General features: G+C 36.4%; 1 protein-coding gene across 1 annotated transcript; it reads left to right on the top strand.

Moving 5' to 3' along the window:
• The first annotated feature begins 3,218 nt into the window (after window positions 1-3,218).
• Window positions 3,219-16,305, top strand: GLYATL3 (glycine-N-acyltransferase like 3). Its single transcript, XM_025991217.2, has 5 exons — window positions 3,219-3,417; window positions 7,522-7,629; window positions 8,550-8,676; window positions 12,800-12,926; window positions 14,707-16,305. The coding sequence occupies exons 1-5, from the start codon at window positions 3,307-3,309 to the stop codon at window positions 15,119-15,121; spliced, it is 888 nt and encodes a 295-aa protein (XP_025847002.2). The 5' UTR covers window positions 3,219-3,306; the 3' UTR covers window positions 15,122-16,305.
• The last annotated feature ends 397 nt before the right edge of the window (window positions 16,306-16,702 follow it).

Consider the following 16,702-nt stretch of genomic DNA (forward strand, 5'->3'; position numbering starts at 1 on the left):
AGAGGTGGAGTGAAAATACTAGTGCTGTATGCATGATGATTTTCACCTGACACCATAAACTCCTCCCTACTACAGGTGTGGACACTTTTTTTCCCCTTTCCTTTTTCCACTAAGGACTAATTAGGGACGTAGGCTTGAAGAATAAAGTCACCATTTATGAAGAAGGAACCACTACCCTGATACAAACTGAACTTTCAACAGCAGGTAAGCATTTATTCATTAAAATAACATTTCAAATCATTGATTATAATTGCAAGAAGAAATGAGAGAAATAGGGGAGATGAATTTCAGTATTACACAGGAAGAATATATCATCAGGTTTATAGGAAAAGATGTTTGCTTTTTGTTTTACTGTTTTAAATTTTAATATGAGGAAAAGAAGCATTACAGAATATAAAATTATTTGCACTGATAGGGGCACAACTAGAGAAACCGATAAAAGAGGCATCTCTAAAGAGAAAGCCTATCAGCTGAAAAATAATTACTAGCATTGGATCAGAGGTGCTTTAAAAAACTCGATTTCCTCATTAACAAATGTTCACCATTGTACTGTAAGTGCTATATTATCTTTATAAAAACAGAGATTTTATACTTTATTTATTTATAAGAAAGGCCTCCCAGGAGACTGTTGTTTTCACTGTCCAATTAATGTTAAAATATTTTAGGTGCCTGTTGTGTGCTGAGGGACATTTCAGTGCCCCAAATAAACTTAATCCCTAAAACTTAAATGAGTATAATTACATTCTTTGACAAAGATTTCAGTTAGTCTGTTGTTGATAACAGTTGAGCCAGAGGAATTACAAGTCTTCATCTTCCAATTCTAGAACAGATATGAATTATGGGGAATTTATAATTGATTGGTGGTATTATGACCCTCTGATCTTATAGCTTTCAGAATTAATGGTTGTCATTAAGACTTTTTAATGTAATTCAAAAATCTGTAAAATATATTTTCTGTCTCTATGAGAATTCCTGCATTCTGTTTTGTGGCCTTCAAAAAATATATATTTCATAAAAGAAAGGTCCTTATGAAATTCATCATTGTTTACTGAAAGATCATTGTCCAATGGTGTTCATTAATTATAATGCCCTCTCTGTTTGAACCCATGGGAGAAATGATTCTCTGATTTTAATGTCATCAGTGTTTGTCTCCTTGCATAATTCGTGAATTGAAAGAGCTTCTTAATCTAGAAAGGAATATTGAAGCCAGATCAAGGAGGGTTTTGATTTTTTAGAAGTTAGAGAATTTCATTTAGCGATAGTACAAGTGAAAAGTCAAGCAAATGCTATATGGTAAAGAGCATAAGAATAATGTTTTAAAGATTTATTTATTGTACTTAAAAACATTTTTTTAAGATTTTATTTATTTCTGACAGAGCGAGAGAGAGCACGAGCAGAGGGGGCGTGAGGGTGGTGGAGTGGGAGAAGCAGACTCCCAGCCGAGTTGGGAGCTGGACATGGGGGTCCATCCCAGGACCCTGAGATCATGACCTAAGCCGAAATCAAGAGCCGTGCCCCAAGAGCATAAGACTAATTGTATGGACAAGCTGAACCATGTAACTAATCATGTTTGTTTCTCTTGTTGTTGGCTGCTAGAAAGCTTATAGTACAAAATGTGCTCTACCTACTGCTAATACACTTGATTCTCATTGTGGTAGTTATGTTGCATAATGCCACAGGGATCACCGTTGGTAGGGAAAACATAAGATTAGGTTTCTGCAAGTCTTTAATCACAACATTTTCATCAGAATATCAACACATAACCTTGTTTATTTGTATTTCTGTTTAAAGACACATTATTTAATACATACTGTTGATTTTTTTATCATTGAATTCAGAGGCAAGGGCATTATAATTCACATTTGAAGGAAGTTTATGTAACACATGTATCTTCTTGGTAAGACACATCACAGTCTGCACATAAGAACGCTAGACAGCTGTTGAGTACTATGCTTGGGGCCATTTTAAAATAGTGAAATCACCAACAGAAATCAAATAAATATTTAGAGTACAAGAGCTGGAACAGGAAGTCAGCTTCTGCAACTTCAACTGATAATGTTGGCACTGGAGATTCACATACATCCATAAATAACTGAAAGCACTGTGAGTATTGATTTAAAGGGCTCCAGGTAAATTTTAGCAAGTAGGTGAATTCACAAATATGGAATCCACAAATAAAGAGTATTAACTTGGGCAGCCCAGGTGGCTCAGCGATTTAGCACCGCCGTCAGCCCAGGGCGTGATCCTGGAGACCCTGCATGGAGTCATACATCAGGCTCCCTGCATGGAGCCTGCTTCTCCCTCTGCCTGTGTCTCTGCTTCTCTCTTTCTCTCTCTCTGTCTCTCATGAATACATAAATAAATCTTTAAAAAAATAAAGAGTATTAACTTTATATGTAAGACTATAGTCCATTTGCTTTACCTGCTGGCATGTACGTTTATTTCTACCTTGCCTGAATTTTAATTTAAACTTAATTTTTCTTAATATATTTTACCCTGTTGCAAATATAGAGGGAAAAAATATGTTTTAAATCAGTCAAGACTTGATTGGAACTTTGGGGGAAAAATGTTTTCTTAGGAACAAAAAGCAGGAGATACATAGCCCCCAAATCTAGAAAATATAATTATATATCAACGGTTGAATTATATACATTTTATTAAGTCCCTTTTTCATTCCTTGGTTTTATCTAACTAAAATGAGCCTCAGCCTTTGCTCACATCTGATTTTTCATCTTCAATCTAGGTGTTTCTCTGCAAGTTGTTCACCTGACCCACTCACGTCGTTTTCTGGTCTTTGCCCCACATTGTGAAAAGGAGTATCTCTACCTAACCCTAAGACTCTTACTCTGAGTTTCCTATCATCCATTCAGCAACTACTTAGAATGCCTTTTACTATGTGCCAGGCCCTGTAGATGCTGGGGATACAGTGGAGCACAAAGCAGATGTATCCTTCCTTCTTTTACCTCCCAATCTGAGACATACTTAATGAAAACACAAATAAATGTGTCATTACAACTACTACTATGTCCTAAAGGAAGAGTTTAGCGTACAGTGAATGTGTATCATAGAAAGACTTAACCCAGTATGGATACTCACTTCTATCCAGGATTCGGTCATTAACATTCCTTATTTCCACATGTTCTCTGCTTTACCCACTCCAGTGCCTCTCTTCTTCCTTCTTCTCCCCTCTTCAGAGGGAGCAGCTGCATTTCAAATTGCATCCAGTGAAAACAGGACTTCAAGGATATTCCTCAGGAGATTCAAATGTTAACAAGCAAAAACTAAACATATACTTTCAGGTTTTTAATGAGGTGTGGAATTGCTAGAGCTCTGGAGAAGATGCAAGTGCTAAACTGTTCTACCAAATTACTGATACTGGAAAAAATGTTGAAGAGTCACTTTCCTGAATCACTAAAGGTATTCTACATTTAAGAGCTTTCTTTAATTTCTTTCTTTTATTAATCTATGAAGTAATATTAGACTTGTGGCTGTTTCCCAATTTTTTTCGATGTCAGGACTTTCTTGGAGCACTTATTAAACAGTTTCCCAGTCCCCTCCTGCTAGACTGATTCCATCCATGCATTGTAGATACAGCCCTGATTTTTTGTCACTTTAAATTACTTTTAGGAAAACTTGGGTGGTGATGGACTAGATTATTTCTAAGGTAAACTCGAGTTTTAAATTTTTTTTTTAATGGCAGAAGGGTATGGATTAAGTGTCATTGCTCATAAGAACATAACCTAGGTTTATGATGGAGCTCAGGGGTCATTATAAAATTTTTCTGACTATTTTCAACATCTTAATTATTGAAGTTTTTTTCAATGGTTTTGTTGGTCATTAAGCCTCTATCTGTCGAAGTTGGCTCAATGTCCATGAGGGCCTGCTGACAACTCAGAGCTACTGTGGAAGAGGAAATTGATCAGAGATTACAAATTAATGTGAGATTAAAAATATTTTAAGCACTTGGAGAAAAAATGCAGAATGCAAAGAAATTGTCTTTAAAGGCTGAGATTCTTGATCAAAGAGATAGCCGTACAACAGTGATTTTTAAATATGAGTGGCAGGTCGAAAATAGTTCAGTATTAAGAGTATTTGACTGCAAATGTGAGTGGCCTGCTATTAATCCAGAAGAGATATAATGAATCATAATTGCTAAAGACGGAGACCAGAAACCTGTGTTTTTGGCACACACCCTGCATAATCCTTATTTACACTAAACTTTAACAAGTGATCTAGAGCACTGTACTGGGTTGATTAAATCTAATCATCTTGCCTTATGGATCATGTTTAACCTATGTGTGCTAGAGAAAAACTGATTGATAATCTGGAATTGTATGGCTAAAAGAATACCAAATGGACAATCTGGCTGGAAATTTCCCATTTTTGAATGCATACACTGTGGCAAATCAATGTTTGGCCCACTCTTTTGCCAGAAAGAACTAAAAAGCTTTTGGTGACCTTCACAGGTAACCTTCTAAGATATAATCATCAAGATAAATGATGGGCACCTACATTATAAATATTATATTTGGATAGTAATTTAGCAGACAGATAATTTTAATTTGTTTTATCCTTCCAACAACTTTGTAAGATGTCCATTAACCCATTTTAGAAATGAATAAGTTGGAATCCAAAAAAGAAAAAAGCAAGTAAAGAATTGGTTAAATCTCAGTTTCTTTGTTTTCATATTTACTACTTTTCACATAACAGCTTAGCTACCAGATGCCCAGGTGTAGATATTGACTTTTTTTTGACACCTCCCATACTGTTTGCCATGGGGCTTTGCTCATAATATTTCTCAATAAACTGTTGTTGGTCACTGGCAATGTTATAAAATAATTACTTATTAACCCTCACCTGTTCCAATCTTATTTTTTAAGGATCTCTGTATTCAAATTAGTTGAGTTGATCCAAATAGTATGTATCATGTTTTTAAAAATATCTTTCACATTATCTCAGTTGAGCTTTATAAAACCTATTAATCCCTGTGTAATATTAATACCTCTAAATAGGCAGGTATTAACATAATTTTACAGGTGATATTACTAAATCTCCTCCCGTATGTAAGTGCAAGAGTTCAGATTTAAATCCAAGTTATCAGATTACAAACTGCATGGTTGGTTGGTTGGGGTTTTTTTTGTTTTTTGTTTTTTTTTTAAAGGTTTGCTTCTCATAACACCATTTGAAATAAGAGATAAATAAACGTGTAGGCTAGGCACAAATCAATGGCTTACTTGTATAATCTTCTCTTTAATAGCTGCTTAGCTTATCTTTGAGTCTCTTTGTCTTACTTCAATTATTGCATTGTTGTATAATGCCTAGCTTGGGTTCTCTGACCATACTTTCAAAATACCTCTTCTATTTACACTATGCCCTTTAGAGAATAAAAACGATAAAGAATAAAATGTTTTGTTGGTCACACTGCCTCCATTTTTTGAGGCTATGGGTATGTATTTTATAATCTTTTTTTTTTCTTTTTTAAAATTTTTAAGTTCCAGTTAACTTACAATCTAATATTAGTTTCAGGTATACAATTTAGTGATTCAACACTTCCATACAACACCCGGTGCTCATTACAAGTGCACTCCTTAATCCCCATCACCTATTTCACCATCCCCCCACCTACCTCATGTTAGTATTTCAGTAATTAAATATCTCTCCAAATTTCTTTCACAAACTCCAACTGCTCATTCCTCCAGCAAGCATCCTTACTTCCCCTAGCTACTTCCCATCTCCTCACAGCACTCACCTTTTGAATAAATAGCTGTCAAAAGCATTTGTTTTGTTATTCTCAACTAATGCCAAATCTTTCAGTCAGCTGAAAATCTCTTACAAACAGGTCATGTTTTTTTTTTCTTTCACAATCAGAATATTGGAAAGAACATTTTTAAACCTTCTAAACATTCCACTCATATACTAAGCTCCATCTTTGAAAAGAGATATATGGTTTCCTTATGGGAATAAACATTTTAATAAACTTATGATTATGTATAATTAAGCCCCAGAATTTAAAGAGCCCCAGAATTTAAAGAGAAAAAGCATGACCCTTCCATGTTAATTTGATTCTCAGATTTTCACTAAGTATTAGCCCAAATAAATTTGAAAAGATACGTTCTATGAAAGATTTGAGTGAGGTCCCAGACTGGGCCAGACAGAAGAGAGTTGAATAATGTTCTAGGTATTGAGGTAAGTGATTTGAATCAAGATGTGATAAAAGAGGTAAGATGTAGGTTCCAATGCCCTTAATTTAGTTTTCACTGAAGTATAACACATTCTAAAGGTGCACACAACGTAATTATGTAACTCTCTGAATTTTCATAGACTAAATATCTGTACAACCTGCAATCCAATAAAGAAAGCATTACTTCAGACGTGGTTTCTCCCTATCCCACCCCCCAGTGCTCTTTTCCAAACATTATCTTTCCTTGCTCCCCAAAAGTAACCACCATCCTGACTTCTAAAGCCATAATTTGGTTTTATCTGTTTCTTAATATAATATAAATTGGAGCACATAGGATATCTTTTTGTATCTACATTCTTTTGCTCAACATTAAGTTTCTGTTTTATAATCCATAGTATGAATATACTGCAATGTATTCCTTTTGTCCACTGCTTATGGAGACTTACGCTGTTTTCACTTTCGATTTATTATGAAAATACTGCTAGGAACACTAGCCTGGAGCTCATCTCTCCTTGTTACAACCACAATTATCAGTACTCTGTAAGCACCCATAGCATATGAAAGTGGTTTTGTAGGGCAAGCATCTATGATTCTTAGTGGAGAAAAAAAATATGAAAGCCCATAGAACAGAATTCTATTTTTTTAAAGATTTTTGTTCATTTATTCACGAGAGACACACAGAGAGAGGCAGAGACAGGCAGAGGGAGAAATAGGCTCCCTGCAGGGGAGTCCCATGCGGGATTCAACTCAAGGGCCCTGGGATCACACCCTGAGCTGAAGGCAGATGCTTAACCACTGAGCCACCCAGGTGTTCCCAGAATCCTAACATTCAGTATTGTTTAGTCAACAACCAGTTGATCCACTGTGTCAGACTCCATGTATGTAATAATGAATAAGACATAAACAACCCTCAGGGAATGTTTATAGAGCCTCGCTCCATGAAATCTGAAAAGCAGGGGGCTTTTTTGGGAAGGGGGATTACCCTCAATGATTATTAGCCCTAAATCCATATATCAGATTCTGATTCATTCTGTAAGTATGTATTATTGATCTGTGTGCCATTTACTCAGCATGTTGTTTCGGTACCTCTCACTGCTGTACAGTAAAAACCTAAGTTTGGGGAGAATTTTCTTAGGCTTTCCTAGACTTTTACAGTTTTCATGTATAGTAATGAAAAAGCAAGAGAAAGGTTTGTATGTGTGCATGTTGTATATATAGGTGTATATAATTTCCCCTCTCATGGCCACAATTATACCATAGAAGAAGAAGTGGAAACGGTAATATGAAACTGAAAGAATTAGTAATGTGATTGGCTTGTCTCTCTGGGTTCTCTGGCTCAGGTTTATGGAGCAGTGATGAACATAAATCGTGGGAATCCCTTTCAAAAAGAAGTGGTAGTGGATTCATGGCCAGACTTCAAAGCTGTTATCACCCGGCGACAGAAAGAGGTACAGGTTTAAAAGGCTAAAACAAAACAAACCCCCAAAACCGGAGTTGGTATCAACTAAAAAGAAAAGATTAGGTAAAGGCAATATTACAATCATCACAGCCATATATATTAGCATAAGAAGCTACATATTTCACCATTAGTTCTTTTTTAAGACTTTATTTATTTGAGAGAGAGAACGTGTTCACAAGCAGTGGGAACGGGCAGACGGAGAAACAGACTCCTCGTTGAGTAGGGAGCCTGATGTGGGGCTTGATTTCAGGACCCTGAGATCATGATCTGAGCCAAAAACATGCTTAACCACTAAGCCACCCAGGTGCCCTTCACCATTAGTTTCTAATTTGATTGTCTTTGGAGTATCAGGCATATGAAAAACGTGTTCAATAGTGTTTCTTCAGTTTCACAATTTCTAGAAGAATGAAGCATACATACTTCTGCATACTCATTTTTCCTCTGGTTTGATGATTGCTGAGGACCAATGACTTTGGTCATGTGGGTAAATACATAAGAAGATTGAAAAGGATGACATCTACCCCATTCTTTGAGGACAAGGGGAAGCTCACATGATCAAATGTGCTACACTGACCACATAGGAAAGTTCTGAGAGTTCTATTTAAGGTGTCTCCATTAAGTTATACACTTTCCATTTTTATAAATAAATAAAATACCAGAAAAATATGAAATAAATATCTTAAAATTTCCCAAATACCAGAAATATAATCAAGCAAAAGTTCCAAAATTTCTGTTATTTCCCTCACTATAGTATATTAGCCACATTCCCATCTAGCCATTGTTAATAGGTGGCTAATTTTGGTAACAGGAATTATCTAGATATATGTAGTCAATGGTATCTAATCTATCTGGGATTTGAGTTACCTAGAGAATATATGTATGTTTTTATGATTATGTCTTCTGTCCCAGGCTGAGACAGACAACCTGGACCATTATACTAATGCCTATGCTGTGTTCTACAAGGATGTCAGGGCTTACCAACAGCTATTGGAAGAACATGATGTCATCAACTGGGATCAAGTTTTTCAAATACAAGGTGACATCAAGTGCAAGACATTAGGCAGTCTTTTTATTTTTCTCATTTTTGTCATACATGTCAGATAGATATATTTCACATATATGATAATATATATGATGTCCACACAAGTGGACAAATTCATATATATACATTTTATGTACTTAAAATTTACATATTGTTTTGTAAGAACACTTGTTTTACTCCTAATGAGGCTTGGCCTTTCAGGTAAGTAGAGGACGTTTAAATGGGGCTGCTTTCAAGTGATATTTCCCCCCCACTGTTACTGTAATATGGATATCACTAAGTATCACAGCATATGTTTCTTTATTACTCTTAATCATTTCCTGTCACAATCTTTTAAAGCGACTCTAACTTAACTATAAGCCAATAGGTAGGTCTTTTCTTCTTTCTGAAGCAGGTGATTCTGGAAAGAGATAATTAACTGATTTGCATATGATATATGACATGATTTAGTAAGATAAGAGTATATTTGAGATCCAAGGAGATAGCTGCATGGTTGTCAATGCTAGTGGAAGAATTTTGGCCAAGTCCGAATTAGATTTAGAGTTTCTGATAGTGTGCATGGACAATTTCAGCTTCAGTGTATCACTTTTTCAACTTTTCATAACAATTGGGGGGTGATACAGTCAATGAAGTTACTGTTTTTAACTTTTCCATTGAAAGTGAATTCCTTGGTCATTTGATAGCGAGGGAGGATTCCTCGTGCTAGAAATACAAAGTCTGATAATTTTTTTTCAGCAGCAAACAACTGAGGCCCTCTCACAAGGAAAAAGTTCCTAGCTACCTGTAAATAATGACCAATGCATATTCATAACCTAAAGATTTGGAATGTTTTATTACATCCATTTGGAAATGATCAAAAAGGTGTTATAGTAGAAGTTCTAAACTATCTCTCACTTGTACATATTTACCTCAGTTACACTGGTTAGACATGAGACATGGTTCTACCACTCATTTAGCCAAACTAGGAAAATGTTTTCACCATTATTACTTTAATGTGGAAATGAGTATATCTTTTCCTTGGTGTGAAAAATCATGGCAGTAATCGGATAGATGGTGGTGCTATAGGCCCACTCTCCTTAAATCACCTGCAGCCATCATTAGGAAGAGAACATCTCTATAATTGCCAGTATTTTTTCCCCCAGCAGGCTGAACTGCTAGTCATGAGTCAGGTATCGTCATTTAAATTGACACAGTCATCCTTCCTGAAGTTTAATGGGGACAGATGTAAGTTAATAGCACCTAAAATAGCTGGAGTGTTAAAGGCCTTTCATTTAGCATGTAATCAGTGTAGGGTATTACCTTTGGCCACTGATGTGGCCTCTTGGCTATGGGCTTCTATGGTAAGAACTACAGTTTCCTTGAAATACTGAGTAGCTTCAAAGAAATCATCAGTATCTTCACTATTTTTAACCAGAACACCTAAAGAATGCTATTTCCAAAACATACCCAAATCATGAACAACTCCAAAGACCTACTACCGCCATAGTAGTGGCCAATCTTTTATCTTGCGCCACACAGCTACTGGTTGGGCTGCCTGGATAGATTAAAAATTAGGCAATGGAGGGGCAGGTGGGTGGCTCAGTGGTTGAGCATCTGCCTTTGGCTCAGGTCATGATCCTGGAGCCCTGGGATCGAGTCCCGCATCAAGCTCCAGGGAGCCTGCTTCTCCCTCTGTCTATGTCTCTGCCTTTCTCTGTGTGACTCTGAAAAAGTAAGATTTTACTGAAAAAGTAAGTAAAATCTTAAAAAAAAAAAAATAGGCAATGGAGCAACTTCAGTGCCCGGTGTTCAGAGTAACAGCACACTCTACACAGGAATGCCTGTGTCATTTTTAATCTAAGAGCCACCCATAAACAATATTAAATCAGGGTTAACCCACTGACTACTAGGAGTCAAACTCTTTGTGTTGGCCATGGGAGGATAGGTAATGAAAAAGTATACAGTTACCCAGACAGGCCAGGCTCTTTTGTTCACTAGTAGTTGCATGGACATAAGAGAGCTCATTTACATGAGCACTAAACTAAAAGTTTCAGAAGCCTGCTTGCTGGTACTATGGTCCAATAAACTATGATTCAATAAATGGCCTGAGTTCTGTCTTTTCCAATTAGTAAGTCCTGTCTGAGGAGGTAGGGTAGACAAAGACAGGACAGTCGATGCAAGTTCCTTCTGTGAGCAAGGAGAAAATAATTTGTTAAAATGGTAATCTACACAAAGGACAGAAGGACATGGTCAGCAACACCATGGAGAGATAATCAGCAAAATCCAAACTATGGAAATTCTACCCAAAAAACTAGATTCTTCAACAAATAAATTGAAAGGATTTTTAAAGAGAGGCGGGGAGAAGATACAGATATTGAAAGAAAACCTGTAGATGAAAAGATTTACCAGACAAAAAGTGGACAAAATCTAGTAATAGTGCTTATGGACTCACACTTGCAAAATAAAACTTAAAACAAGGACATTATTTAGAGGACAGTGAGAGAATTGTGATTGGGAGAATGATAAGTAGAACGTGGTTAATACATTAATAAGGGCACGTAATGTCATGAGCACGTGTGTTATATAAGACTGTTGAATCACTGAACTCTACCTCTGAAGCTAATAATACACTTTATGTTAAGTAATTTAATTTAAATAAAAGTTTAAAAAAAGATGATTAATGAACTTTTATTTTGTGGCCTTAGTCGTAGTTACAATATATAATAATTAAGTTATGAATTTGTCTTATGCAGTTTTCTCTGCTACATCTTATAATTTTAAAAAGTTTTATTAAAGAAATGTTAGTCTGGGGAGCCCGGGTGGCTCAGTGGTTTAGCGCCTGCCTTCATCCCAGGGCTGACCCTGGAGACCCCCGGAACGAGTCCCACATCGGGCTCCCTGCATGGAGCCTGCTTCTCCCTCCACCTGTGCCTCTACCTCTCTCTTTGTCTCCTCTCTGTGTATTCCCATGAATAAATAATAAAATCTTTAAAAAAAAAAAAAAAGAAATGTTAGTCTGACTTTTAGAAAAAAGTATTTCAGTCTAATTTAGAAAAAAGAAATTTTATTTGAACTACTATCCATACCCTTGGTTAGGATGAACTATATTTTCTCATAGTCTCTTGAATTACTTCAATGTAATTCCAGGTTATAATATGGAATTCTAGCCACAGCATCTATAATTTTTAATAGCAATAACTTGAATACCTACTTATCTCTTCGTAGATTTAACTCCCTGAGGGAGGAACCAAAGTTTAAATATCAGATTGTGTTCAACATGTCTTCCTATTCATGTAGTCCTGTATTCTCAAGAGGAAGTGACTTACTGGAAGGAGGAAAAAGCCTTTAGATATGGATGGAAGTTGGAAAGTCAATTTCCAGAGGATAAAATTAATCAGGACCCAGAATGGAAAAGATAGAGCTGATAAGATTTTGGAGAAGCAGAGCAAGGCAGTTCTAAGTAACAGAAGCTAACATGCCAAGCAGTGAGCTCTATCAGAACAGAAACTGTAATTCTTGTGTTTCACTGTGATGCATTGCCCAGCATAGTGCTTTACATGCAAGTACTGAATGAAAATTTATGCATAACATAGTATAGCTATGATAAACAAGTAGGATCCAAGTGAGTTAAGTTTAGGATAAATCTCACCAACTAAATTTATACCTTGATATTTCTGTAATGGACATCTAGGCAAAAGGCTGGAAGACTCTAAGTCAGAATGCCATGCCAAATAAATCTGAGTTCTTTTATGCTTCTAGCTATATGGTAGATTATAGACTTTTAGAGTTATAAAATTTCTCTTACCTTTAGGAGTTTAAGATCAGTCTGAGAAGTCAGAAAAATCAAGAAAATCCCACAAGCAATTCCAAATTCCTAAGGGATATTCCCATCAGAAAGGTTCATGGAAGATCACGATTATGTGAAACAACGTGATGGGGATTTGAAAATCCCACACACTGTTTGAAAATCAGGCAGAGAGTAGCTGTAATAATTTATATATAAATATGTAATGGTTAGGATAATACAAGGTGGCAAACTGGTGGTATTGATGATACTTAGCATAAAAATACTGCAATGGATTTCCTTTTTTGTGTTTTCAAATAAAGTATATTTTTCATTATATCTTTCCATGTACAGGGCTGCAGAGTGAATTATATGATGTTTCCAAAGCTGTTGCCAACTCAAAGCAGTTAGGTGTAAAGCTTACTTCCTTCAAAGCTGTTCATTTTTCTCCTCATTCAACTCTGCCGGACACCAGTTCTCTGTATGTAGATCAAGTTTCTACGTGTGGGATGGGACTTAACTATATAGAAGTACAAATAGCAGTACCTGAAATACTTAGTATTATTAAGGAGTATTTGGGTACCCTGGAATAGGGACACACAGTCTAGATATGTCTGTGTGTCTATATGTCTCTGGGTCTGTGTGTCTGTTTTATTCTGCTGTGCTTGGCTGCTCATAAGTTCTTGAAATAATCAAATCAGCATCTTTGTGCATAATGATGAATGAATCCAGAAGTCCTATATTTTCACTCTATACACAGAAAAATTATTGCTTGGTATGCTCCTCCTCCAAATAATTCCAAATAACCTCTGTTGTCTGAGCCCAAAGTGTTTATTGTTTTTTTCATGGTTCAGGGATAAGGATAAGTAACTGACTTATATGGGTCTATTCTATGCCAAGCACTGAATGCTTTAAATATATTACCTCTCGAACTCTATTCATAACCCCATAAAGTATGGTATAATTCCCTGTTTGAACAGTCATTTCCCAAATTTGTATACTCTTTATTTTGGATACCCTGCCCTTCAGGTACAAGGTCTTAGTCACTGATATAACTACTCCTGAAATACAGGTCTTAGCAATATTCTTATTTGCAGTGACATTTCTACCTGCGGCTTCTTTGCCTCAGGCTTCTCAGCCTTTGTTTTAACTTCATTTTCAAAAATTAAATTAAAACTTCTTCTAAGCCAGTAATTGCTTATATTTATTTATTGTTTACCCCTGCTTAGTGATTAGATTATTGGTCCAATGCCAGAGCCCATAGTATGCCTAGAATGTGAGCTAACACTGCTGAACCACTTACAAAAAGAAAACACAGGGGCACCTGGGTGGCTCAGTAGTTGAGCATCAGCCTTCGGTTCAGGGCGTGTCCCAGAGTCCTGGAATCAAGTCCCACATTGGGCTTCCTGCAGGGAGCCTGCGTCTCCCTTCTGCCTATGTCTCTGCCTCTGTGTGTGTGTGTGTGTGTGTGTGTGTCTCATGAATAAATAAATAAAATCTTAAGAAAACACAAACTGTTACTTTATAAAGACCGTAGCACAAATGGCATTAGAAGTCATGGGAGATGGTCTTATGACATGGATCATTTCAAGAATAAAAGCAAATTCTGAAGCAAAACCAGTACCATAGGTTTTTAAGTAATCCATCTCAGGTCTTAGAAATTGCAGCAATTCGTATCTTTGTCTTTATCTCAATACTATGAGCTTTTAGACCTGTTTCCAGACCTTTAGGGGAAGGCCTAGAAAGATTAGTATTACTTGAGCATCTCTATATGCCTAGAAATGTTAAGCAATTTGTATTTCTTTTCTGACCATGGATGCATACAAATAGAAGTTCTATTCTAATACTTTTTTTTTTTTTTTTTTTTTTTTTTACCCAAGGAGAAGATTAGTGACCCAAGAATCTGGACTTACTCAAGGTTTCAGAGAGGGTGTCAACAGACTTAGACTTAACAAGTCTGAGAACTGTTTTACAGAAAAATGAAATACCCTAATCTATATGAAGGCAATAAGAAATGGGGGTAAAATTAGAAGGAAAGATTTAAATCCCATATAATGAGTATTTTGTCCTATCAGAAATGAAACCCTGAGAGATGTTCATAAGTGGGAAGTGATAGATTCTAATCCATTGAAAAAATTTTGGTATTTGCTAAGTACATCTCTGGGATTGTTTTTCAGTTTGAATCAGTATAAAAAGACAAGTAGCTGTTTGTAGTCATATGATCCCAAGTTTACATTTCTTCTCATTTTGTTTTCTTCTAGAATGAGTTCTCCCCCACAGCTAACATACCTGAGCGTTACTGATGCTGATCTACTCAACAGGACTTGGTCACGAGGAGGCAATGAACAGTGTCTCCAGTACATCAAAAACCTCATCTCTTGCTTCCCCAGTGTATGTGTCCGTGATGACAAGGGAAACCCAGTCTCTTGGTCTCTCACAGACCAGTTTGCCACTATGTGCCATGGCTATACCCTGCCAGAGTATCGCAGGAAAGGTTATAGCCGGCTGGTGGCCCTCACGCTGGCCAGGAAGTTGCAAAGCCGGGGATTCCCCTCTCAGGGCAATGTCCTGGATGACAACCTGGCATCCATAAGCCTCCTGAAGAGTGTCCATGCTGAGTTCTTGCCCTGTCGTTTTCACAGACTTATTCTTACCCCTGCAGCTTTCTCTGGCTAAGTTTAGCTCTAGCCTATTGAAACTTCAGGCATTTTCTTCCTTTCCCTGATGATACATATACTCCTTAACTGGCAACGAGGAGAATATTCAAACTGGAGTCAGAAGAATCTCAGGTTGCTGAAAGCAGCCTGGAAAATACATGCAGGATCAGCCTGAGAAGCCTTCGCTCTCTCTGTGTCAGGTTTCTATGGTAAATAACTAGAGGTCAGAGATATCAGTGGCTGAGAAGAAGATAATTATCTTCCTTTGGGATCCACCGCAAGAAAAAGGTTCTAAATCCAGCAGTTCTCAGCAAAGTTATAGAAATGAAAGCCTGAAAACAGTGACTTAAAAGAAGCATGTGGCTACTGCTTTATTATTGCTGCTTGGGCTTAGCTCTGTATTTTCACAACCACAGCTCCTCCCCACTACCATACATACACTCCCCTGTGCCTGCTGTTGCTACGTCTCTCTAAACTCTTCCTACCACTTTTGATCCAGGTGCTCTGTAGAATAATCCTCCTTTTTTCCCCTTTAATTATTGGTTTTCCATTTCTGCTTACAACTCTAGCCTATAGTTCTTTTCTGGGAATGTTCAAATGCGGTGGTTCTCACATTTTAGGGTACTTCTAAACCACCTGGAGGGCAGATCTGCAACACAGTGGTGGAGCCTCTTCCCCACAATCCCTGATTCAGTAAGTCTTAGGGTCTGAGAATTTGCATTTTTATATAATTCCCACTGCTCGGTGGTCTTGAATGGAGGAATGAAGATATGGGCATTTTAAAAGCTAGAAACAGATGATACCAGCATAGGACTGGACCTTACCTATCACCTATTCCAGTTCCTTGTTTATAATCTGCTTTCTCATAAGAAATTATATACATGTGAATGTGTGGTATGCAGATGCACATATAAATGTGCTTTCATAGATACACAAATATAAATACATTCATTTTGTATTTTATATATGCATATTATAAACTCATAGAATTTTGATAACATAATAAACTTTAATTCTTTGTATGTGAAAAATTTAAGGATCAGGGAAAATAAATGATTTTTTAAGACAATATAGATAATTGCTGTTAGATGTCAAGCCAGAATGCTGTCATTTTTATTTCAATCTATTTTTTTCACTAAATCATCTATCTTTTTTGTAAATTTAAATGCTTAAATGATTAAATAAATACTTTCATCAGTCTTATATCCTGAGGGTTTTTTGTGTTTTGTTTTGTTTTGTTTTGTTTTGTTTTAGTTTGGGTTTCGATTGCTTTTGTGTGCATATTTATCTTTCAAGGACTGCAAAGGAAGAGGAGATAAGCATCACAAGCTGTGTTCCTCCATTTGCAATAAAAGCAGGCACAAACACAATGGTCAGATTTGTCTAGTTTGTATAAAGTTGACTTCGCCATAGAAAAAAGTATTTTCTTATCTCAATAGAAGTCATAAAATCCCAGCTACAAAGATAAGGGAAGATCCAACTTTAGATGTTTATTCTGACAGAAGTAAATAAACTGAGAGAATCATTTTAATTAAAAAAAAAAAAACACACACACACACAAAAAAACAAGACTCCTTGAGAATGATATATGCTTAGGTCA

The sequence above is a fragment of the Vulpes vulpes genome, chromosome 1 (genome assembly GCF_048418805.1).
Source record: "Vulpes vulpes isolate BD-2025 chromosome 1, VulVul3, whole genome shotgun sequence".
NCBI lineage: Eukaryota > Metazoa > Chordata > Mammalia > Carnivora > Canidae > Vulpes > Vulpes vulpes.